The sequence below is a fragment of the Oryzias latipes genome, chromosome 17 (genome assembly GCF_002234675.1).
Source record: "Oryzias latipes chromosome 17, ASM223467v1".
In the NCBI taxonomy this organism is placed as follows: domain Eukaryota; kingdom Metazoa; phylum Chordata; class Actinopteri; order Beloniformes; family Adrianichthyidae; genus Oryzias; species Oryzias latipes.
In genome coordinates this window covers 2233269-2260203 of record NC_019875.2, presented here as the reverse complement: position 1 = coordinate 2260203, position 26935 = coordinate 2233269, and the positions used below count along the sequence as shown (strand labels likewise).

Below are 26935 nucleotides of genomic sequence, written 5' to 3'. Positions count from 1 at the left end.
ATGATCTAAATATGTTTTTCCTCAGACGAGATGAGCTCTCAAGTCAGACTGAGGCTGCTTCCAAGTGCCAGGTGTTTGTACGACAAACCCATTCAGGTAAAAGTGTCACATCTGAAATCCAGGCAGGTGGTCCGCATTAAAGCCAGCTCGACTGATGAAAGAGGAGTTCTGTTCAGCTCTTCAGCCACTTACAGGGCTGATGAAAATGGAGAGATTGACCTGGTCAGAGACGCCTCACTCAGCGGGAGCTACGTTGGAGTTGAACCGATGGGTCTACTGACGACGCTGAAACCAAACATTGTTAACAAACTTTTTGTTAAGGACAAAGCTTTAGAGCCTCACATGGTGAAGTTCTCTGTGCACGATGAAGAGGAACAGGACCGGATGCTGGCAGAGGCGACCAATGAGAGGTTTCTGATGGCAGACGGGGTCAGCCGAGTTTCTGTGGAAGAAGGGAACTTTCATGGAGCTCTGTTTACTCCCCCAGGTATGGATAGTTGCATAACTGACATAACATTCTATCTATAAGGTTAAATAAAATCCGCTCTTGCCTCACAGCAAGAAGGCCCCCGGTCCATTCCCGGCTGGGGGACATGAAAAACACAACTTCAGTGGGGGACCTTTCTGTGTGGAGTTTGCATGTTCTCCCCGTGCATTTGTGGGTTCTCTCCGGGATCTCCGGCTTCCTCCCACCGTCCAAAAACATGCTTTATAGGTAATTTGGCAACTCTAAATTGTCCCTAGGTGTGAGTGTGAATGGGTGTGTGATTGTGGACACTCAACCCTGTGACAGACTGGTGACCTGTCCAGGGTGTCCCCTGCCTTCGCCCACAAGTGGCCGCAGTGGCGGTTCTACACTGACTTACTCCCTGGGCGAGTAACCCCACCAGCGCCCCCCCCCCCCCCGCACACATACAAAATTTGACAACAACATCCTGTTGTGTTCCTTATATTCTATTTAGCCATTTTACAAAAAAAATGCATGACTTTTCTTGACTCGTATTACAGCGGGGGTCAAACTCAGTCACACAGGGGGCCTAAGTTAAAAACACGCTTAAGGTTTTGGGCCGAAGAAGATAAACATTTACTGAACACACTAAAGCTAAACTTTTAAACCTTTTAAACTGAACTTTTTGAACATAAATATGAATTAAAACAGGAACACAAGTTAAACCTTAAATAACTTGTAATATTTTGCTCTCCATAGAAATATATTCTGTCAAAATTATACAAATATGAACATGCTTCTGAACAAAACAAAGAAAGCCTGGAAATATTAATAAGAAATTACAAATCAAATAATTCCGGGGTTTTTTTTGCTCTTTTATCATTTTTTAGAGCATTTTTTTAGAGCTGGTCTCCTGCTTCATTTTTAGCAATAATTTCTTAATGTGTGACGTCCTGTGTGTGTCTTTGTGAAACATATCAGAGGGATTAGATCTAAAAAAAAAAACTTATTGTGATTAATATGTTTAGGTCTTATAAAACATTAAAGACTAAATCATAGAACTCATCAGTGGGATTATTCAAAAAATATTTGGCATTTCTCTAATTTTGTGCAACACCTACAGTAGAAATCCTCCAAAAAACCTCAATCCATAAAAAATGGTCTGCCCGCACCACCCCTCCCCCTCCCCTTTCCTCTTACACACGCGGCTCCGTCTCTATGACGGGAGGCGCAGCTGCGGCCCAGAGTTGATTGTCAGATAGAAAAAGACTCCCAATCACCTGTTAGTGTGATTCAGCCAGCCACCGGTGAGTTGCGCCCCCCTCTCGAGTTTTTTGACTTATGTTCCAAAGACTACCGCAAAGAGGTGTGGCCGCAAATGTCTTGCAGCAGAAGGCGGTGGTCACGTGCGTGTCGGGTCTGCCGTGTCAGAGCAAGGAATTGTGGGAAATAATCCCCATTGCCTGCTTTTGTCGAAATTTGGTTGAGCACGGGTGTTTGTTCTGCCCAATTCCTTTTCATGTGCCTGTTTTACGTTGTTTCACTCTGAGTTATTTCATTTTTTTTTTTTTTTGCACCATAAGTGTGAAGAGCAAATAGGATGAAGACATTCTTAACAGTCTGATGTATCAAAATAAAAGTGTTGAGTGTCGGCAGCTGAAGCAATTTCAAATTAAAAGCTGCAAGCTTCCTCTTTGAATATCGTTGACATCTATCGTAGCACAACACTATATGTGCGTAACGCACGCATCGGGCACGCCAAATGCCGCCCCCCACGAAGTGCCGCCCTGGGCGACCGCCCACATCGCCCATATCAAAAACCGTCACTGAGTGGCCAGGATAAGCTCCGGCAGCCCCGTGACCCCAAAAGGGAAAAACGGAATAGAAGATGAATGAAATGATGAGCATGTCTGTTTTATGTACTAACTTTTTATGTCAATGCTTGTCATGGTTTGTTTTATGTATATTTGAGTGTTATGTACTGCAGAGCAGGAACCTGCTGAAAAGCAGTTTTTAAACTGAGTCAGGCCAGATTATTTTCTAATCTTTTCCTCTTTAGTAAATTAATTCAATGGAAAGCAGTTTTTCTTTTAGTAGCTATTGATGCTTCTTTTGAACCTGTGATATACCCCGGTGAAGCCAATCAGGTGCATCAGTGCACCAAGGACTCTGTCACAGTGATGTCTGCTCCAAGATTAAGCATGGCTCAGTTTTTTAATCTGGGCAGATAATTTTGGAGCTCCTCTATGAAAAAATACTAAATTATTAAAATGTCAAGTTTTCCATTTTTATTGTTTCATATAATTGAAATCATCACATTTTCGAAAAACTAAACAAAGCTCCAACAGAGTCAGCAGGGGGGTATTCCAGAAAGCAGGTTACTACGGCACGTTTGAGGCTAAAGAAGTTGATAACCTCAGTTTTCGGTTCCAAAAATGGAGGTATGTTTCAGGGTATGTCAAGTTGCCGTAGCAACTCATGCTCTGAACATAACCTGGTCTGGAGCAGGTTTAGTTGAAGGTTAGTTTGTTTTCAGAGAGGTGAAGCAGCATGGTGTGTCCATTTGAAGATGATTTAGTGGATGAAGAAGCTCAGATAATACTTTTTCCACCGTGAAAGGATGATAAGACCACATATGGATGTTGGAAAGATAAAGCTTTTTACTTTGATCTAACTTAAAAAAATGATTTATCTTAACTGAAGCAAATAATTGAGTTCAGTCAACCTAAAAACACGTAGTTATTAGACAGTTATTTTACTTTACTTTTACTTTCACCTGTACACAGGCTAATGGAGCCTTGTACAGAGCTTTAATTGCTTTATAAAATTTATCATTAATACCATACATAAGTCATTTATATTCAAGAAGGTCTTTTTTTATCAAGTCAAAAGCTTTTTTTCTCCTTTTTGCAGTCTAGCTCTCACCACCGAGGACAAAACATAAATATTGTCAATACACGCTCTATTTCTCCTGAATCCATTCTGCTCCTCTACAAGGACTTGGTTTGTTTCTAGATATTCAGATAACCGATTATTTAAAATACTAGAGAACACCTTATACATGGTACTCAGAAGACTAATGCTTCTATAATTCAGAGGGACACTTGGGTCTGCTTGAGGGGATTTTGGAATCGGCTTGATGATCGATTGATACCAAATTGATGGTATAAAGCCATTCTTAAAACAGAATCAAAAGAGACAATGTAAAGTATTTAACAATTTAAGACACTTAAGAACCTCGTTGGATAGTTCATCCACACCAGCAACTTTATGAAGTTTAGTTTTCTCACTGACTTTTAGAACTTCCTCAATTGTCTAAAACATCTTGATTTATTCTGTCAAGGGAGTTTAGAGAAATTTTTATGTCACTGTATTCAAGCAGTTTTTTTGGATTTGCACATATTCAGAAAAAAACTGTTAATCAAACAAGTGGGAACTACTATTACAGGTAAACAAGTTCTTATAATCTGACTCCCACTTGTTTAACACTTGCTCTGTTAGAAAAACAGATTCTCCAGAGTCTGTTAGAATCTCATATGGAATTGGCCTTCTACTTTTAGGTCCAAGTTTATTTATTTCCCTCCAAAATAGCTGTGACTTATTTTGCAAATGCAGTTGTAGCTGAAGAGCCCTCCTGAAACGTCTTTTAAATAATCTTAACTTATCAAAATGACTGACAGTTTTTAAACCCAGATAGAAGCTCTCTTTTCAGAGTCATTTCTTTGCATTTTAAATACTTTCTCTGATAAACAATTTTTCCCATAGACTCTGCAATTCATTGTTCCAAAAAGGCTGTTTTCTTTTACATATTCCTTTATTGCTTTTATAGTTCTGTTTTGGTCTATTTTTATCCATTTCTTTATATAAAACATTACAACACCAACCATAACAATGGTTCAGATTTTCCTGTGTTTGTTTAACTACCTTCAGGGGGGTATTCCAGAAAGCAGGTAATGCTAGCTCCCACGGTAAGTTTGAGGCTAAGGAAGTTGATAACCTCAGCTTTCGGTTCCAGACATGGAGGTATGTTTCAGGGTATGTCAGGTTGCCATAGCAACTCATGCTCTGAACATAACCTGGTCCGGAGCAGGTTTAGTTGAAGGTTAGTTTGTTTACAGAGAGGTGAACCAGCATGGCGTGTCCATTTGAAGATGATTTAGTGGAGGAAGAAGCTCAAATAATACTTTTTCCACCGTAAAAGGATTATAAGACCACATATGGATGTTGGAAAGATAAACATTTTACTTTGATCCAACTTCATTATTTGCTTCAGTTAAGATAAATCATTTTTTTTAGGTCACCTAAAAATAACACGTAGTTTTCAGACAATTATCTTCCTTTCGTTCAAATTAATTCAATTAAATAGGTGTAACTTTGGTGCTGCCGTTAGAGCGGCACCGCAAGGGATTCTGGGATATCATTCCCTTTGCCTGTCTGGACGGATTTGGGTTTAAGTGTGGGTTTTGGACAGAATGTGTTTAGTTGTTTAGCTGTTTTACTGTGTTTTGCCGAGTTATTTTGTCCTACTATGCTTACGTCTCTGCACCATGAGTGAGAGTGAAGGAGAGGATGATGAGTTTATATAGCACCCCTACCAGCAATAATTGAAATGACAACGATGGAAAATTCTTTGCTGAATTTTTGCACTCGGAGCATTTTTTTCCGTCCTTTTTATTCTTATAAAAATGAGCATATCTGCCGGCCCAAACTAAGACATATGAGAGTTCAAGAAATATAAGTAATTAAGATTGAAAAAATATTAATGGAGTAATGTGACATTTAGTTAGATAAATACGTAAATTCTAGTTGTATTAACAATTATAGAGTTTTATAGACGTAAGAAATTAGGTTGAATAAATTTAACTAAATTATTTGTTACTAATAGAAGAAATTTATTTAAGTTTGTATATATCTGCGTCACAAGGAAAATGGAAACAAGATCAGAAACTTTGTTATTTTTCTCTAAGCAGAAACTCTTTTTTTTATTATTATGCAGCCGTGTTACTTTTTTGATGGACTTATAATCTTTATCCGCCGTCATTAAAATCTTAGACTCTGTCTCACTTCCGTCTCAAGTGTCCTGCTTTCTTTTTTTTCTCTCCACGCGTTTCCATGGTGACTCCAGAAATCGGCGATCTATTGAGAATGTCTTTATGTACCTGGTGTGCACGTGCATTAACCCAGGGTTACCAAGTTAAGCGTAATTACGCCAACTCATATCCGGTCTTTTGGAACCGACATACCCAGAGTAAGCAAGTTCAGGCGGATTTCAGCCAGAGTTCAGGCTTAAAGTCAGGCTAGTTTAAACATGCTTCCTGGAATACCCCCCAGGTGGAGACCAATTTCACAGAGACTCACAACAGACTTTTGACTCCAGGGGGGTATTCCAGAAAGCAGGTTATGCTAGCTCTCACGGTAAGTTTGAGGCTAAGAAGGTTGATAACCTCAGTTTTCGGTTCCAGAAATGGAGGTATGTATCAGGGTATGTCAAGTTGCAATAGCAACTCATGCTATGAACATAACCTGGTCGGGAGCAGGTTTAGTTGAAGGTTAGTTTGTTTTCAGAGAGGTGAAGCAGCATGGCGTGTCCATTTGAAGATGATTTAGTGGATGAAGAAGCTCAGATAATACTTTTTCCACCATGAGAGGGTGACAAGACCACATATGGATGCTGGAAAAATATTTTTTTTTACTTTGATCTAACTTAATTATTTGTTTCAGTTAAAATAAATAATTTTTTCGTAAGTCAGTTAAAAATTACACGTAGTTTTCAGACAGTTATTTTACTTTCATTCAAAGTAATTCAATTAAGAAGGTGTAACTTTGGTGCTGCTGTTAGATCGGCACCGCAAAGGATTGTGGGATATCATTCCTTTTGCCTGTCTGGACGGATTTGGGTTTAAGTGTGGGTTTTTGACCAAATGTGTTTAGTTGTTTAGCTGTTTTACTGTGTTTTGCCATGCTTCGCCAAGTTATTTTGCCGTACTGAGCTTACGTCTCTGCACCATGAGTGAGAGTGAAGGAGAGGATGATGAGTTTGTATAGCACCCCTACGATTTAGCTTTGTAAACATAATCATGGTAAATTCTTTAACGAATTTTTGCACTCCGTGCATTATTCCCCACGTCTTTTTTATTGTTATAAAAATGAGTATATCTGCCGGTTCAAACTTAGGCATTTGAGAGTTCAAGAAATATAATTAATTAAGATGGAAAAAAATATTAATTGAATTGAATTAATATGACATTTAGTTAGATAAATACGTAAATTTGAGTTGTATAAACAATTATTGAGTTTTATAGACGTAAGAAATTAGGTTGAATAAATTTAACTCAATTATTTGTTACCAATAGAAGTAATTCATTTAAGTTGGCAAAATTGGATAAGTTATATATGTATGTGCGTCACAAGGAAAATGGAAATAAGATCAGAAACTCGTGCGTTTACTTTGTCTGCTCTTTTTCTACACGCAGGAACTCTTTTTTTTTGATGATGCAGCCGTGTTACTTTTTTTGATGGTCGTGTAATCTTCATACGCCGTCATTCAAACCTCAGACTCCGTCTCACTGAAGTACAGCGTTTTCTTTTTTTTTCACACGCGTTTCCATGGTGACTCCAGAAATCGGCGATCCATTGAGAATGTCTTTATGTACCTGCCGTGCACGCCCATTAACCCAGGGTTACCAAGTCGAGCGTAATTACGCCAACTCATATCCGGTCTTTTGGAACCGACATACCCCGAGTAAGCAAGTTCAGGCGGATTTCAGCCAGAGTTCAGGCTTAAAGTCAGGCTAGTTTAAACATGCTTCCTGGAATACCCCCCTGGGGGGTATTCCAGAAAGCAGGTTATGCTAGCTCCCACGGTAAGTTTGAAGCTAAGGAAGTGGATAACCTCAGCTTTCGGTTCCAGAAATGGAGGTATGTTTCAGGGTAGGTCAAGTTCCATGGCAACTCATGCTCTGAACGAAACCTGGTCTGGAGCAGGTTTAGTTGAAGGTTAGTTTGTTTTCAGAGAGGTGAAGCAGCATGGCGTGTCCATTTGAAGAGGATTTAGTGGATGAAGAAGCTCAAATAATACTTTTTCCACCGTGAGAGGGTGATAAGACCTCATATGATTTTGGAAAGATAAACTTTTTACTTTGATCTAACTTAATTATTTGCTTCAGTTAAGATAAATCATTTTTTTATTTAGTCAGTTTAAAAATAACACGTAGTTTTCAGACAGTTATTTTACTTTCATTCAAATGTTGCTGTTAGATCGGCACCGCAAAGGATTGTGGGATACCATTCCATTTGCCTGTCTGGACGGATTTGGGTTTCAGTGTGGCTTTTTGACCAAATGTGTTTAGAAGTTTTACTGTGTTTCACCGTGTTTTGTTGAGTTATTTTGTCCTATTACGCCTATGTCTCTGCACCATAAGTGAGAGGAAGGGAGAGGATGAGTTTATATAGCACCCCTACGGTCAGCTGACATAAAGACCATGATGGTGGAAATTCATAAACTAATTGTGAGCACTTTTGCATAGCGTTTCATTTTTTTTTAATATAAAAAATGAGAACATCTGCCAGCTCAAACTGAGACGTATGAGAGTTCAAGAATTATAATTCATTAAGATGGAAAAAATATTAATTGAATTGGAGTAATGACATTTTGTTAAATAAATATGTAAATTTGAGTTGTATAAACAATTATTGAGTTTTATACACGTAAGAAATTAGGTTGAATAAATTGAATTCATTTAACTCAATTACTTGTTACCAATAGAAGTAATTCATTTACGTTAAGTTGGCAAAATTGAATAAGTTTTTTATATTTATTTATATATATATATATATATATATATATATAAATGTATATGCGTCACAAGGAAAATGGATTTTGCTGATGCAGCCGTATTACTTTTTTGATGGACGTATAATCCTGATACGCAGTCAGTAAAAGCTCAGACTCCGTCTCACTGAAATGTAGCGCTCTCTTTTTTTCTCCACGCGTTTCCATGGTGACTCCGTAAATCGGTGATCCATTGAGAATGTCTATGTACTTGCCGTGCACGTGTATTAACCCAGGGTTACCAAGTGGAGCGTAATTTCGCTAACTCATATCCGGTCTTTTGGAACCGACATACCCAGAGTAAGCAAGTTCAGGTGGATTTCAGCCAGAGTTCAGGGTTAAAGTCAGGCTAGTTTAAACATGCTTCCTGGAATATTCCCCAGAAAATTAAAAGGCAGTTTTCTGATTAGCTTTTTATTTTGTAAACCAACTTGCATATTAGGGCTGCACAGTGGCGCAGTGGTTAGCGCTCTTGCCTCACAGCAAGAAGGCCCCCGGTCCATTCCCGGCTGGGGGACATGAAAAACACTACATCAATGGGGGACCTTTCTGTGTGGAGTTTGCATGTTCTCCCCGTGCATTTGTGGGTTCTCTCCGGGATCTCCAGCTTCCTCCCACTGTCCAAAAACATGCTTCATAGGTTGATTGGCAACTCTAAATTGTCCATAGGTGTGAATGTGAGAGCGAATGGATGTGTGATTGAGGATATTCTACCCTGCGACAGACTGGCGACCACTCCAGGGCATCCCTTGGGCCCAAGTGGCCAGGATAGGCTCCAGCAACCCCATGACCTCGAAAGGGAATAAACGGTAAAGAAGATGAATGAATGAACTTGCATATTATTTGAAATATTTGTTTCAATGTTTTAAGATGCAAATAGAGCACTGAATGATCAGGGAGTTTACTTCTGTCATCAATTAGGTTTATCAGATAAGCCCCGACAGGCAGACCTGTCCCAGTCAAGGGGAAATCAAAAGGGGCCAAAACATATGGACATCAAATACATTTAGGAACACAGTTTATTAAGTTGTAGAAATAACCTGTGTCCTGTAAAACAAAAAGAAATAATTACTGTGCTGGTCCCAACAAAAGACAAGACAAAGGGATTGGAGCCTTGGCCAAACATAAAATAATTCAGGGAGACAACTGAATGAGCCACGTTGACCGTCGGAGTCAGCATCTCCTTGTTAAGGCCGCCTAACAAAATCTAACTATTGAAAATAAATAAACAAAGCCCGCAAATTAGGACTACCAAGGTACAACTCCAAACTAACATAACATAACCCAGCAGTATAAGACTGCTGAGGACCAAGAGGGAATCAAAATGGAAACAAACTAACCAGCACAGCTCCTACACATAAACAACTGCTCCTCAGCCTCCTGCACTGCTCTGTCTGCATGCCTTCTCTGGTTGTGGCCTCCTCTGGATTAAATACCTGGCAGGTGCTGATCAAGATCATTAGCCACACCTGCCAGGTGAGCAGAATGACAGGTGATGCAGCAAAGCAGCAGCAGCAAGACATAACAATTACTATAAACGAAAATTGTGACAAACCATGCTCAAAAGATAGACAGAATCCCATCATAGGTTTTATTAATTCTCAAAGAAAAACTGTCCAAAAGAGTATTTTTCACAAATATTCCCACACCCCCAGATGCTTTAACAGCTTCTCTGTGCACAACCCGATTGTGTCCAATCCAAGTAAAGCCATTCAGCTCCGGTATTAAATTGGATAGACGAGTCTCATTTAAAGAAATAATATCAGGCTCTAACGACATGAGAATATGCACAGGGACGGGTCGGGGTGCGTCCGGCACCCTCCTGGGAGCAGGGACGGGTCGGGGTGCGTCCGGCACCCTCCTGGGAGCAGGGAGGGGTTGGGGTGTATCGAGGACCACCTCCGGAGCCAAGATGGGATGTCAAGTAGAGCGTCCTCCCCTCACAGCCAGACGACTCCCGTCGAAGATGGAGGCAGGAAGCCGGAAACAGTCAAAAGCCCACTGGAACTCGACCCCCTCCTCCTCGTAAAAGTCCTCCCAGAGCCACAGATCCTGGTCCAGAGGGTCCAGGAAGGACAGTTGCTGTAGAACGTCAAGCTCCATCCAGGAGACAGGGGTGGGCTTACGTTGAGGGCTGCGGTGACGACAACGGCCCCCTCTTACGGCCAGGCGACTCCCTTTGAAGTCCGAGTAGGGGATCTGGGACCAGTCAGGGGTCCACCGAAAACAGGTCCGTTCTGCCTCCTGGCAGCCCCTCTCTGCTGGGTAGAGGTATGGCTGGTCCATAATGTTACGACGAGAGATTGATGCAGTGATGAAAGTCTTCCGGGAATTCCCGGAAATCCGGGTTTTTGAGCAAACCGAACGTACTTTCCGGGAAATAAAGACCTGATCTCTACGGACAAATCGCTTTCCGGATTAAAAAATGGTCTGAAATCAGCTAATTTTAGCTTTATTTTCTATATTTCTCCGCAGATCGCTTCCTCTATGGTCGTGGCCATCTCTCGTCTTCCCGGCCTAATTGACCAATGACGGGACGTTTTAGTTGCTTTCGGATGCGTCGACGGGTCTGATTGGCTCTGTCTGCACCACGTGGTCAGCGTGACTCGCTTCCCTAGAGACCAAAACTGGCGGACCCACGCTAAATTTTCACAAACACATCTGAAGAGTTTGCGATCAAATTTGTGTTAAAATAATGGCAGGCATCGTCATTATTGAGCGTGGTCACGACCTCAGTTGTGAGAAGACGATAAAAAACAAATTGAAGTGGTCTTGGCTGGAAAAAAAATATTTTTAAGGTAGTGTAGGTCAAATACTTTTTTGTGTAAAATAATCTCAAAACCACATTTTGAAATAATTTCAATTTTAGTTTTGAGTTTCAGTTTTTATTTTGAATACATTTCTCTATCTAATTTATTTGTATTTCCTAATTACCATGATTTAGTTCAGTATAGTTAACATTAATTATAAGTATTTGATGGTTTGGACCCGCACTCCCTTAAAAAATAATGTTTACAATGTTTAGTTTAGTTTGTATGTTTGTTTTGATATTTCCCAGATTACTTAGTATTGGTGTTAAAGAATTGATGTATTATGTTATAGAATTATAGTTTAAAGCAGATCCCATATTTTGATGTAATTATAGTTTGAGAAAACAGTGCAAGTGGATGTTGTACATCAGTCATTTCTAAAGCAGAAATAATGTATAAATAACTGAGGTATTTTCATAGAATATCATAGTTACTGGTGTTCTTTTTGCCATTTGGGGCTTTGATGTTACTATATTTTAGCAATTGTATGTTTTGCAGCTTTAAGGAAAAGCGTAGATTGTAGGATTGTGTTACTTTGAGCAATTTTCCAAATTCTTTTTTAGGACCAGCAAGTCCTTAATGGAGAGTCAAACTAGGGGTTTGAATGACAAATCATGATGCTCCAATTAGTCTTAGTTTCTTGATAAAGAAGTGAATAACTAGTTGCCAGAATGCACCAGAATGCATCTAAGACCACGTATTTTTCCAAAATTTCGCTCTGTGCCCGCCATATCGCTCAAAGAAAAGTTCAGGGATTTTTTCCTTGCCTGACTTTCATCACTGTTGATGAAGGCACCCAGGCGCAGAGAAAAGGAGGCAGGAGGTTGTAGGGGATCGGGGGCTTTAATAAACTAAACTACAAAACCAAAAACCACTGCTTGAGCAGGCTAGAATACTCTAAACTCGAATTACTCAAAAGGGGAGACATCAAAGCTACACAGAGACAGGGGAACAGCATAACATCAAACTATGTACCAGCACAAGAGGAAGGGAAGGACAAGATTTAAATACAAGCAAGACAACGAGACACAGGTGGAAACAATCAGGACAGAGGGGAACCAAAGTAAAACTCCAAACCAAAGTCCAACAGGAAGACCTACAAAATAAAACAGGAAGTTAAACTCAAAACATCACAGAACAAAAAAAAAAACTGGAACACAAAAGCAGAAAAACCTAAACCGTGACATGTTATAGATTGCCAAGCCATACTGCATCATTTATTTTAATTGTTTAAAAATTAAAACTTAGACATATGTAGCCAGGGTAAAAATGGGACAAATAAAAAAGTTCATGATTAAATAAATAAATAAATAATTTTTTTACAATTAATTAATTTTCTTTATGGAAGCTCATTTGTTGTTCTACTTGAAGTGCTTTAACAGTGTTTGAATGTAGTTACATTTGATTGACGTGATGTTACGTGCATGAGGTGTTTGGAGGGAGAGCGGAAAAAGAGAGCGAAGGAGAGTTCCGGTTTTGGCAGAGAAGGACTGAGCAGCTAATGAATGCGTTCGTTCGTATGTCCAAATAATATAAGTTTGTGCCGTGGTTCATCCACCAGATGGTCCATTTAATGATCGAGTGCTGAAAACGTTGGTAAATTACAGTAAGTCTTCGCTCAGGACTTGTGACTGTTATATATCGTGACGTTAGCCTCGTGAGGAGCCGACGTTAACAGGTTTAGCGAAGGACTGAATTGGTGTCCACAAGATCGGCTGAATCAAAAGACTCCTAGAAGACTGTTCCCGGACTGGAGAACGAGTGATTCGATCCAGATAGCACTCTGAGCCACCCAGGAAGCTCAGAGGACCTCTGGCGACGTGGGAGACGAGACGAGGACGAGGAATTGGTGACTGCTAACGGCAACGTATGTTTCAAAATGGAGTCGGAGCTGTGAGTCGGAATGTGCCATTCCCGGACAGGAGCATCGCGAGGAGAAGAGAAGTTGGTTGGAATTAAAACTAAAGTGCACAAGGTACCTTATTTTATTTTATTTTGCTGGTTCAGTGAAGCGACTGTGGAGTTTTTGGTCCCTACGAACCCAAGCAGCGATTCAGGCCTGCAACGTAGGATTTGAAAAAGGGTTTGCCGGCTTTAGCATAAGTTTAAAACTAATTTACTGAACTGTGATTGAGAGTTTTGCCTACACTGTGAGTGTGTGATTTTTATTTGTGCAGTAAGAGTCTATATTTTGCTTTATTTGGTAAAAATCAACATATTATTATTGCTTTATTTTATATTCATTTAACTTTCATTAAAAAAAGGGGTTAATGTTCATATTATAACTTGTGTTGGGATTTTATTGATTATTTGGTTTCATATTCCCCGGGGAGTTCACGATTATTTTAAATAGTGCCATTGATCCAAAATATTATTACTTTCAGTAAAATTGATCAGAGAATAAGAACCCAGAGCCCACTCATTTAATCTACGAGTACAAAAGGGCTACATAAAATGGAGGCACCGCTGGGATATTTTGGGTCGTTATAAATAAATTTAAAGGGGCAATAGCTTAGCTTTAAAGTTTTCATAAGGTGAATGATTTTGAAATTTTCCAATATTGCAAGACAGTAAGACGATGGCAGATCGTTCCCAACTGGCTGAAGAACTGAAGAGGTGGTGTAGGGGAGAAGGTTTGGAAGAAGTTAAAGCTCTCATGATCATGGTTCCTGAAGAAGTGGAAACAGCTGAAATAGAGGAAACCATACAGACTGTTAAATGCTTGGGCCAAGTCTGTGCCAGAGGGCAAATGTTCCATCCTACCCAGAACTGTGTGATGGTTTTGTGTGAATGCAAAGAGGATTGCAATGAAAATGTACCACCTGAAGTTTTTCATGCAGGAAGTGAGACAAGTTGGCCAATAATAACCCTAAGTGAAGCTCCAGTCCCAAGTGATTTCAGTTTCAAGTTGAAAGCTTTGATGGATGCTGAGGGAAAGACTATGAATGACATTAAAAGGTTATTACCAGAATTGGTTCCACAAGTCAGCGCCACGGAGTCTATGTTGCAAGCAGTTGGTGATTTCCTGCAAAAGGCTCACAAGCCGCAGTCTGAAGGTGGATAACGACGGTTACGTTTTTTCTCTGGGAACATGCCGGTCCCACCTTATGAGGAGCTGTTTGACCAGTGGCTTGAGCAGGCATGGCTCATGGTGGAGGAAAGTGAAGGCACGGAGAAGGAAAAAGACGCAGGTTGATGGAAAGCCAAAGGGGCCCGCACTGGGAATTGCAAAGTCGATTAGAGAGGCAGACCCTGAAGCAAAGCCCACTGTCTACCTGGAGGCGCTAGAGAGCTCATTTGGCACAGCTGAATCAGGGGATGACCTCTACTTTGCATTTCGGCTAATGCAACAGCAACCAACAGAAAAACTGTCTGATTTTCTGAGACGGCTGGAAAGAGCGCTCTCTAAAGTTGTACAGAGGGGAGGGTTCTCAGCTGACTACAAAGAGAGAGCTCGCTTAGAACAGCTTCTGAGAGGGGCGGTTGCTTCAGATCTCATGCTAATCTCCGAGAAAGAAAGAATGCACCCCCTACTTTCCTGCAGCTCTTAAGAGAAATCCGTACAGAAGAAGAGTATGAGGCTTCAAGGAGAAGACTAAACACTTCAGTCCACTCCATACAACCAAAGCAATCAATAGATGTCAGCCCGACAGAAATACAAAGTCTTAAAGCTGAAGTTAAAGAACTCAAGACCAAGTTAGCATCCTGCATGACAAGTTCTCAAGATGTGAAAGAGAAGAGTTATAGTGCTACTTCTGTGTCCACAATATTATCAAATGAACACAGTGGTGACACTGAGCTCGCTGCTTTGAAAAAACAAGTCAAAAGACTACAACAAAAAGTGGCTCAGAGAGAGATGGTTCCAGAGACCTCGCCCAAACCAACGTCTGTCACTGCCATGGAGGTTAAGCAAAAAACTAACCCTCCTAGCCGAAATAGACAACAATCAGACGAGCAGTTTTGCTATCGATGCGGCGAGAAAGGTCATTTCATGGCAAAGTGTCGCAATAGTGAGAACCAAACCAAAGTGATCAGAAAGCTCATTCAATCAGTAAAGATGATGAAAGGGAGTCAAAGTACAGACACCAATTCTACCTCAGACACAAACTGTCAGGTCAAACAAGGTCTACTGACTTCCCCAACTCCAGCTGGAATCCCTGAAGGTTTGATTGGACCGCCAAGTGTTGTGCCTTTAAAAATTAATGGACAATCCTGTGATGCACTGTTTGACAGCAGCTCTAAGGTCACCATTATCTTTGAACCATGGTACAAGAAGCACCTTTCCTCGGTCCCGGTGCATCCTGTGGCTGGTCTTGGCCTCTGGGGTTTAAGTGAGCCCAGTTTTAGTTACCCCTATCATGGTTGTGTGGTGGTTGATGTTGAGTATTCAGCTGCAGTAATGGGCACCAGCCACACTGCGACAGTTCTTGCATTAATCTGCCCCAGTCCAAAAGAAGATCAGATCCCAGTCATTGTGGGCACAAATACCAGGCATGTACGTGACCTGGTAACGCAATGTAAAGAGCAAGGGGTTGGATATTACTAAGACCCTAGGTATCCAAGCCCATTGTGACAAGACACACACGCTGGCAGGCTCGGTGTCTTTAGCCTCAAGTGATAAGGTGGGCAGTGTGATATGGAAGGGTCCGAGCCATTTGATTCTGCCTCCTGGAAAAGACCTGCAAGTTTCCTGTAAAGTTGACCTCAAAAAAGCAGTAGACAAAGAGATTCTGATGGTGGACACATCTCCATTGGCACCTCTGCCAGGAGATGTACTTTTACAGCCCATGGTGGTACCAGCCAATGCCGTACATATGGAATTACAAATCTGCCAATAAGTGAAAGGGCGCAAAGACAACTAAGCAGGCGTATTTAGGAACTGAGTGAGTGAAGCTTAAAACCGCGCAGGCGCAATTCTAACTGAGAAGTGATCTTCGCGGTCAATTCCTTTTTGCGCGCTCATGTGGATTTACGCTCAGTATTAAGGGGGCGTTTTTGTCACTTTTGGGGCAGGAACCTTTCTGGTTGATCTGATTGGCTGAAATTTGCATGGCCTATCGGCGAGGCAGAGGGGCGGGACCTTCATTTTCAGTGCGGGGGGGGGGGGGGGGGGGGGTTTAACAGGCGGCTCTTGAGCTGCGTGCGGCTCTCTGCCTTTTATCATATTTTCTATATTCACTACTTTCACAACCATAAGGCCGTGAAAGAAGACACCCCCCCCCCCCCATAGTACAAAGGAGCAGATATGTGAATAATGCAGAACAACTTCGTTTGGAAACCCTGGAAATGCAAAGAGACACGATTATGAGGCATAGTTTAAACTGCAGCTATCAGCTACGCGGAGGAACACGGGAATAGAGCAGCTGCAGTTCGGTTAAATTAGATCTTCACAGACGGACTTCCTGCTTCAATAACTCTTCTGATAAACGTTCAAATGTGTCAGCAAGTATCTCACTCATTTTGTATTAACACAGAGAGTGAACTACAAAAGCATTTTTAAAGAAAAAAATTCGTTTTTATTGCCTTTTAATCAGAATTGTTCGTTTCAAGCTGTGAATGCAAACAGAGCAGCGAGCCGGCTGCTAAGGGACCGTCAATAAAGTGCAACCTCTGTGAAACACCATTCTGTAAAAATCAGTGAACTTTTAAAAAGCGAATAAATGTCTATATTTATATGAACTGGTAATGAAGACTCGTCAGCATAGTCATGGTACATTATTATTTATTATACTAAATTTTGTTAGAAAGTCAACCTCCATTTTATTGCTTATAGTTTTTATAATTTAATAGAGATATGAATCATAACATAAATACTCAATAGCTCTGAAGATACTAAAGCTTCTGTCACCAAACCTCCTGTACTGAGTAATCATGACCTCATTGTCCTACTGCAACAAAGATTATGTCATAATTCACGTTGTTTATTGTTAGGAATTTTTCATATTTAAATATTGACCAGATATGGTCAAAAATGCTCAATGGCTTTGAAGATGCTGTAGTTACTGACACAAAACTTCCTGTACTGATTAATCATGACCTTATTTTATTTTATTATATTATATTTTCCTACTAAAATAAAGATTTTGCAAAAAAAAAATCTGGCATCTTCAGAGCTATTGAGGATTATTATTTGAAATTAAAGTCCCGCCCCGCTGCTTGACATGCAAATTTCAGCCAATCAGATCAACCAGAAAGGTTCCTGCCCCTAAGTGACAAACACACCCCTGAATGCCGCCCCCAAGTGACAAAAACGCCCCCTTATCACTGAGCGTAAATCCAGGTGAGGGCGCAAAGGAGAACTGACCGAGCAGGATCCCTGCTCAGTTAGGATTTCAGCCGTTCAGTTGTAAAATACGGGGTCGCTTGGTTAGAATTGCGCCATCACAGTTTTAAGGTTCACTCACTCAGTTTCTAAATACGCCCGCTCAGTTGTCTTTACGCCCTTTCAATTTTTGGCATTTATGTAATTCGATACGTACAGGTCAACAATTTCAGAATCTTAGTGCAAAACCAGTCTATCAAAGAGACCATTGTTCCAGTGGGAGCTGTCATGGCTCATGTGTATCTCACTGAAAGTGTAATCTCCATGCCCATCCAAAATCTAGAATCCCCAAGGTTTGATAGCTGTCAGATCGACTTTGGTGAATCCCCTATTCCAAAGGAATGGAAAGATCGGCTTAGACGAAAACTGGTTACCCATTCCCAAGTCTTCTCAGTACAAAAGTGGGACGTAGGCCTAGCCAAGGATGTAGAGCACACCATCCGTCTATCGGACCCAAGTCCTTTCCGTCAAAGATCACGACGACTGGCTCCTGCAGACATAGAGGATGTGAGAAACATATGCAAGAACTACTGGGTGCTGGCATCATCAAAGAGTCCCGTAGCCCCTATGCATCTCCCATTGTCATAGTTCGCAAGAAGAATGTAGCAATACGGATGTGCATAGACTACAGGTTGCTAAACAGTCGGACAGTGCCAGACCAGTACACAACCCCCTGCATAGAAGAAGCTCTCGACTCTTTGTCTGGAAGCAAGTGGTTCTCTGTATTGGACTTACGTAGTGGCTACTATCAGATAGCCATGGCAGAGGAGGACAAATAGAAAACGGCATTCATTTGCCCACTTGGTTTTTTCCAATTTGAGAGAATGCCTCAAGGAATAACAGGTCCACCAGCGACTTTCCAAAGGCTAATGGAAAAGACAGTCGGAGACATGAACCTTCTGGAGGTCCTGGTTTACCTTGATGACTTGATTGTTTTTGGAAAGTCGCTGGAGGAACACGAGGAAAGACTCCTCAAAGTCTTAGATCGACTTGAAGAGGCTGGCCTAAAAATTTCCCGGGACAAATGCCAGTTTTTTCAACCACAGGTGAAGTACCTCGGGCATATTGTGTCTGCTCAAGGTGTCTCTCCTGATCCTCAGAAAAGCGAGGCGGTTACCACCTGGCCTCAGCCCAAAGATTTAAAGACTCTGAGATCTTTCTTGGGTTTCTGTGGGTATTACCGGAGGTTCATAACCAGTTATGCCGCTATTGTGAGACCACTCACAGAGCTGACCAAAGGCTATGCCTCAACTCAAAAGAGCAGAAAAAATGCCCAGATCCCTCTAAGACTTACTTGAAAGAGTCTAAACCCTTTGGTGAGAGGTGGGATGATGCCTGTTCTCAAGCCTTCAACCAGATCATTCACTGCTTGACCCATGCACCAGTACTAGCCTTCGCCAACACTACAAAGCCCTATGAACTGCATGTCGATGCAAGCTTCAAAGGCCTTGGAGCAGTACACATATGAGAGTTCAAGAAATGCAATAAATTAATATAGAAAAACAGTTAATTGAATTGGAGTAAAATGACATTTAGTAAGATAAATATGTAAATTTGAGTTCTATAAACAACTATTGAGTTGGATAGACGTAAGAAATTAGGTTTAATAAATTTAACTCAATTATTTGTTACCAATTGAATCAATTCATTAAGTTTTATAAGTTGTATATATAAACATCACAATGTATTTGGAAATTAGAACAGAAACTCATGCGATTACTCTGTCCGTTATTTTTCTCCAAGCAGAAACTCTTTTTCTTTTGTTTTGCTGATGCAGCTGTATGACTTTTTTATACCATGGTCCGGGAGAATAATAACCGCATGGTGAAAAAAGAAGTTCCAGTCACCTAGCTTAAATGTTTCGTATCACCGAGCTGGCTTCTTTAAAACAACCTTTTGCTTCATCATTTGGACAAAAACAAGCGGTAAGAGGTGAACTTTCTCTCTGAACTGATGCTTTATTCAACCCATCGGAATAAGATCAGCATATATATATCGCTTTATATTGCCCAATCCTGACTGCAGCACGTAAAAAATAGTCTGATTTTTGTGAGAAAAGCGATCCAAATCAGAAAAAACAAGAATTAAGGACTTAAAAACTGGTTAATATTTGCTTTGGACGGTTCAGGCTTCCACGGCGTGCGTTAAAAAGTGACAATGCATACTTCGTCGGCCATTAACCCTTACTTGATGGGCATATAATCTTCATCCGCTGTCAGACTCCTTCTCACTCAAGTACAGTGCTCTCTTTTTTTCTCCATGTGTTTCCATGGTGACTCTGGAAATCGGCGATCCATTGAGAATGTCTTTATGTTCTTGTCGTGCACGTGCATTAACCCAGGGTTACCAAGTCGAGCGTAATTACGCTAACTCCTATCCGGTCTTTTGGAACAGACATGCTCAGAGTAGAGGTAAGATCGGGCCTAAAAAATCCAGCCCGACCCGACCCAGGCCTGTGGGCATTAAAGCCCAACCCAGCCCGAGCCCGACCAATTAACTTGATTTGCAGGCCCAAGCCCGAAGCAAACCCAAAATTTCAATTTATCCCATAGTATTCTTGGCAGAAAAAAACGCAAGATTTCTTAAGGTTAAAATTTTTATGATCATGATAAATGCATTTGCACAACGAAATAACGCTGGAACACAGAATAAGAGGCCTGACAAAGATAGTGAAAGAGAGATCTTGATCCACACTCGCTTAATTAGACGAAGAAATACTGCAGCCCTGCGTCTGCACTTCCTGTTTAGTAGTAGTTATATACCAATTACCTACAGTGCCTTCTCTGTTTTAACCAAATTATTTATTTATAACAAGTATTCCTTAGTTTAGTATCCACACATCGTTTTAGTATTTTATAAACATATATTTATTAAAAAAGTCAGCGAGAGAGAAGCCCGACCCGAACGTAATTGTCATTTTAGTCCCCGACCCGAATTTCCTTACCTCTAACTCAGAGTAAGCAAGTTCAGGCGGATTTCAGACAGAGTTCAGAGTTAAAGTCAGGGTAGTTTAAACATGCTTTCTGGAATACCCCCCTGGTTTGGTGTTTAGTGGTTGTGATGATTTAAAAATGGATTACATCTTACATGCTGGGCATTTGAGGGAGGAGCTGTGGGAATTTCTGAGGAGAGGAGCGGAGATGAAGAACACCGAACACCGGATGCTGAAGAATATTTCACAGCTGGTTCCACAGGTTCCTGAATCCTTTAACTGAAGTCTGTGCCCCTGCACACAGAAATGGCATCAGCTGACTCAGAAGCAGCCAGAAAATATCCTGATATGATGAGGAAGATCATTGCAGAGAATAATTATCATGAGCAGGTGATTACCGTAATTTCCGGACTACAAGCCGCTACTTTTTTCCTGCGCTTACAGCCCTGCGGCTTTTTCAGTGACGCGGCTAATTTATGGATTTCATTGACAGCCACCGTGTACGTACTTTTGAACTCAGTGAATAGTTTGAACTCTCTATCCAACTCCAAGCACAAGGCATTTCTTTTCAACACACCTCTTGGCAGCCAAACAGCATGGACTTGGCTTTAGGTCTTAGACACTTCAGTCGTGGTTCAACAAAATGAAACACGCATGCCCGGCCGCATCCCAGAATCCTTTGGGGCCATTAGACCCAACGTGCACGTGATCGCCGCTACAATATGATGAAGCTTTTAAGTTAAAAGCAATCGTTAAAAGCAGCGTAAAAAAGTCCACCATCACCAACGGGTTTGGAAAAGCCGGTTTGCTGCGTGACGGAGAGAACAGCGCATGGAGTGAATGTACACTCCATTTACGGTTTCTAAGGAAACCGTAAAAGCGGAATTTTGCTTTTAAAAGCTCACAGCCTCCGTGTGAGTTGGAGACATCTTCTCCTGCTGCTCTTATAGAGCTGCGGGGCCGATGACAGTCTGATGGCTCCCACACGTAACAACGCATCCGCCCCTCATACACAAAACGTACAGTATTAAGTCCGATTGCTTTGCACAGACACGATTTGCTTCTTCCACCGGCGCAACGGGGACGAAGTGCTCCTCCTTGAAGCCGCCCTGGCCAGAGGTGTCGGAGTAGATAGGAAGGGGAGACAAGGAGCGCGCGGGAGCGCGGAGCGCAGAGGTGTCCACGGAGTGCAGAGGCTTCTGAATTCTGACGCACGCGCCGCACTGAGGCGCGCGCTTTTCAGTCGCCGCTGCTTTATTTTACCGGTGTGTTTTTTAACCAGTCCTGTTACTCCCATAACGCTGCCGCGACACAAGCGGAAGGAGAGCTTTTCCCGTTCACCCCTCCATGCACTGCTGATACTTGCTCATTCTTAAACACGAACAACAGTATGGCGAGCCGGGCGTTGGCCCCGCCTTTAGCCCCTAAGACTCATGGGAAATGTGGAATCGCGGATGTAAATTTCCTCATCATAACTGAGGGATGTAATGTTGATTATATGGTTACTGTTTGTAATTTTATGTATGATACCTAGATTGTCAATAAGTAAAAAAAAAAAAAAAAAGAATGAAATAAAAACACCATAACTGAGGAACTTGTGAACAGAATACAGGTCCATGCTGTTTGACAGATGTCGATACACTCAAATGCATGGGTCAGAGGCAAAGCTGGCTACACCCACAACATACTAATGAACTGCACTCACTCTGGGATGCTGGCCGTGATCTGTCAGGATGACAATATCGCCTAACACATGCGCGGCTTGTACTCTGACGCGGCTTGTGTATGTATAAAATTAATTAAACACGTAAAAATGGGTGGGTGCGGCTTGTAATCGGGTGCGCTTTGTAGTCCGGAATTTACGGTAATATGGATGAAACCAGCCTCTTCTGGAAGAAGATGCCCTATTGCAATTAACTGATGGAGGAGGAAGCACAGGCTCCTGGTTTTAAGGCACAGAGTGACACAGTCAATTGCTATGAATAAAATAAAATCCTATTTTTGTTGAGCAATATTCCAATGTTCTTTAATAAATGTTTCAGAAGGGTTTTTATTAGTAAGGATCAGTGACGGACATTCTATGCCTGCTGGGGGATTCTCCACATTCGCAGATTCAGCGTTTTTGCGGGAATACCCTACTGGGTTTATTAGGCAATTTATATAGATATAATAATTAAAATAGGTAAAATAGGAATACCAGTTGCACAGGGATGTGGAAAACAGGAATTTAACAAGAGTGTGCCACATGGAAAAAAAAACATGAAACTTGAAGACAGACGCATAAAGACAGTGTACATTTTACCAAAATAAAGGCAAAACTATTTTCAAAGAACATTTTTATCTTTTGCAGGAAAAGGTCCATTCCCTGCTGTGTTGGATCTGTCCACCGTCATGTCAGAGAAAAGAGCAGCTCTGCTGGCAGATAAAGGATTTGTGGTTCTCACAGTTCCAGTCATCAATGAAGAGTCAGTTAACGTGAAAATGTTGCACCTGGACCCTTTTGAGGAAGCGATTACTTTTTTACTGCAGCAACCAAAGGTAACAAATTTCCTCTAATAATGAGTAACATCTTAAAAAATAATTCAAACTAATGAGGAACAGTGTGATCTTGGAAATATTTGAGTTATATACAATTATAAATGTCATTAACTTGAAATATATTTGGTAACTAGTTTTTAGACCCTCAATACTATACATTCTAAATATTAAAAAAAACATGAAAGGCTAGTTGTGTTCCTCAATGTGTGGTTTAAAATCAAAGGGGATGTTGTAAGTTGAAGATCCTTTCGAGTTTCCTGCATGCAACTGACTCGTACGAGAGGACTTGGTTGTTTCTCTGTCACTTCTCCTTCTTTCTTTGGCTCAGTTGATGTGGCTCTTTATTGGCTCCTTTGGAAATAGTTGGTAGCCTCTTGTTTCTTCTCAGTGCTGTAATGTTCCTATTACTCCTTGCTTGTGTACAGATGGGTTTAAGCAGCCTGTCAAAACTTATGAAAACAGACAATCAGGGCGTAGTTTGTGTGGGTATCCTACAGGCGTCCGACAGGTAGTAGCAAATCACAGGCACATCCTGAGTGTGCAGCATTTGCCCGCAGTCAGAACGGGACTGGTATTGCACCCTGCTAATGACATAATGACAGAAGGGCACCATACAACAGCATGACCCGAATGCTTTAAGCGCATGTAACTTAAAGTATTTTTGGATACTTCATGAGAAATTTACCACACGCACGACATTTCCATTTTCCAGTTTCCAAAAGAAACACTACAAATACAAAGAAATGCTGCTCCAAAATAAATAATCATGCAAATAAAAAAGCCAAAGCAGATGATCATCGGGGATGGTATTTACCCATGTCTGACTGTGAGAAGGAGAAAAAGAACAGGAGAATGAATTGTAAAATGAAAAACAAAGTAAGTGTAGATGTTGGTGTTTGATGTTTGTGTAATTTTTAATGTGTTATTTGGTTAGCCCAGACAAACACAACTCACAGGTACTGAGAGCCTGGAACAAAAATACATCAGAGTGGAAAAAACTGACTGTTAAATTTTTCTGGCAGCTGAACGCTGTGGTTGTAATTGTTTTTATCCTTTATACTCATGCCAACAACAATCTAAGGTGTGGGTAACACTGGTTATATGGATGGATGTGAAGTTTGCTTATTTATTTGAAGCATTTTTTGCTGCATTTCATTTTAGTTGTAGCATTTCTTTTATTAGCAACAATATTTCTTTTTATTAGCAGAGTTCTTTTGTTTGTACAGTTACCATTTTTTGCTGCGATACCCAGCGTTTTATTAAATGTTTTTTACACTTTAGGAGTCCAAGTGCAGATTATTTAGTAAAATCAATTCATAATGATATCAAGTAACATAGAAGTGTTGGTTTATCTTCAAAAGAAATTACATCAGTTCAGAAACCTTTATTGCACATTACATGTCAAGTAAGTTTTTAGGTGTGGCAGGCAATACCAACAAAATAAATACAATCATCTCAAAAATGTAGTATATTGCTAAATGGGAATCCAGCAACTTTATTACAGTGGTAGTTGTAAGTAAAGTATGATATATTTGTTTGTCAATGAAGATTATTCAGGTGATGTCTTGAAGTTAAGTCAAGGCATCTGGACTTGACATCTTCTTCCTTTAAAAGTTTTCCTATTTATCCAGTTAGTTGATATTGAGATGGAAATTGTTCTTTTTTAAACTCAATTTCTTTAAAGTTTCATTTATGAAAGTAACGTGTGTGCTCCTTCTGCAAAGGCTGGTTAGGGAGATATAAGAGGTTCAAACGAATAACAGCTCTCTCACAAATCTTTCCATCAATCCTTCTTAAAAATGCTTTTTTGCCTGCCTTTTGGACATCTAAACATTACGAGAATGTTTTGTTTTGCTCAATGTGCCCCAGAATGAGGTGCACCTTATATATGTAAAAAGCCGTTTTATTCTCTGTTTGTTAAAATTGACCCTTGTAATCTAGTGTGCCTAAGGGTCTAAATAACATAGTATATAATTTTCTGGAACCAACTGACCCACAGACTGGATTCAGTTGGATAGTCCTGCTTAAAAGAATCTTTCTATGTTTTTACAATTGTATAAAGTTTTATCATCACTTATGTATCTTATCTTCTACTGTGATTGCAGGTGGGCAGTAAACGGATTGGTATTGTTTCAAAATCAAAGGCAGCAGATGTTGCCCTTTCTCTCGCTGCTTTTGTCCCAGGTGTGGAGGCCAAGAAACTCATTCCTACACAGTCAGGAGCTTTCATTGCAAAGTACGCCATGCATGATCCTCTAAAAGAGGAGAACAGAGCCACTTTAATCCCCATTGAACAAGCAAACACACATTTCCTCTTTGTGGCCCCAGAGGACGACCTTAATTGGGACAGCAACATTTACATGATCGAGATGGAGGAGAGGCTGAAGCATCATGGGAAGAAAAACTTTGAGAGTGTGTGTTATCCTAAAGCTGGACACTTTCTGGAGCCCCCTTATGGACCGTTCTGCTCCTCCAGCTTAAACAGGTTTTTAAAAAAGCCAGCTCTGTGGGGGGGAGAATCAATGGCCCATGCAGCAGCTGAAGTTCACATGTGGAAGAAGATCCAGGAGTTCCTCAAAAGTCATGTGAGCTGTGATCCTGTGCAGAAGAATGGAAAATTATAGATTTAATCAAAGTCTAAATAATTATGACTTTTAATATAAATATCATTCTAATTGTCTTGATTATTGATGTGTTTGACAGCTAAACTTTTCATTTAGGAAGTTTGTTTTCTATTTTACAAGATGCCTGAGCAAAAAATGAGATTTCCCACATTTAAAAAAAAAAATCACATAAGCTTTGAGTCTTTTTAAGAGTTTTCTGTCATTTTCCTTCTGATTTTAATTCCAATAGTTCAAATAAATTGTGTTTTCTTTACAAACTAACTCTCACCATAATGCCCATCATTTTAAACAGCCATCAGTGAGTAATTGGTCTCAGTCCTCTCAAATGTTGGGCTATGGAAACAGTAATAGATGCCTTTATGTCTGCAGGACTTTGGATAACAGTATTTTCAACAGTTAAGTGGAAAAGGAAAATTTTTTGTAAACCTGGGACCTGAATTAAAAATCAAATCGGGGATCCAGGAACATTTGGAAAGAAAGGGCAAATATTACTTGACAGAAATCCAAGTTCAATGGTTCTTAAGCCAGTAACTGAAAATGGAATATTAAAAACGGTAAGAGGAATGAAGGGTAAATTCTCTACTGATGTTAATGGCATTGATATGGCTTTGGTGAAAACAATAATCAATGGAATTCTGAAACTATTAGAATATGTTTTTAATTCATTATTCCAAACAGGTTCATTTCCAAATCCAATGAAAATAGCAAAAGTTATACCATTGTACAAAACCGGGAACAAACATCACTTCACAAACATAGGACAGTTTCTATGTTACCACAGTTATCAAAGATACTGGAAAAAATGTTCATAACTAGATGGAACTCTTTCATCGAAAAGCACATGATACTAGACGAAGGACAGTATGGGTTCAGGTCAAATCGATCAACATCACTTGCCCTGATGAATGTAATAGAAAATATAACAAATGCAATTGATAATGAAAAACGTGTAATCTGGGTATTTATTGATTTAAAAAAAGCTTTCGACACAATTAACCACGGTATATTATTAATAAATTGGAACGGTATGGCATTAGGTGGTTAGTATTAGACTGGATCAGAAGCTATTTGAGCAACAAAAAGCAGTTTATAAAGGTTGAAAGTGCTTGTTCCCAATGTTTGGACATTGTAGTGTCCCTCAGGAGTCGGTTCTGGGACCAATATTATTCATTTTATTTATAAATGATTTTATTTAAGGTTTTTAACAAATTACAGCTAGTTTTATTTGGTGACGATACAAATATCTTTTGTGAGTGGGATGACTTGCAGCAACTCATAGAAATTGTTAAGAAGGAGATGGAAAAACTGAAGATGTGGTTTGATGTTTCACTAAATTTAAGTAAAACAAAAATGATGTTATTTGGTCACCATAAGGTTAAAATTTTAACATTGACATGCACATAAATGGGGTGAAACTTGAAAGAATTTAT

General features: G+C 40.3%; 1 protein-coding gene across 1 annotated transcript; it reads left to right on the top strand.

Moving 5' to 3' along the window:
* On the top strand, positions 1 to 25649 carry LOC105356120 (acyl-coenzyme A thioesterase 3-like). Its single transcript, XM_020710652.2, has 3 exons — positions 1 to 487; positions 22694 to 22881; positions 24987 to 25649. The coding sequence occupies exons 1-3, from the start codon at positions 31 to 33 to the stop codon at positions 25503 to 25505; spliced, it is 1164 nt and encodes a 387-aa protein (XP_020566311.1). The 5' UTR covers positions 1 to 30; the 3' UTR covers positions 25506 to 25649.
* The last annotated feature ends 1286 nt before the right edge of the window (positions 25650 to 26935 follow it).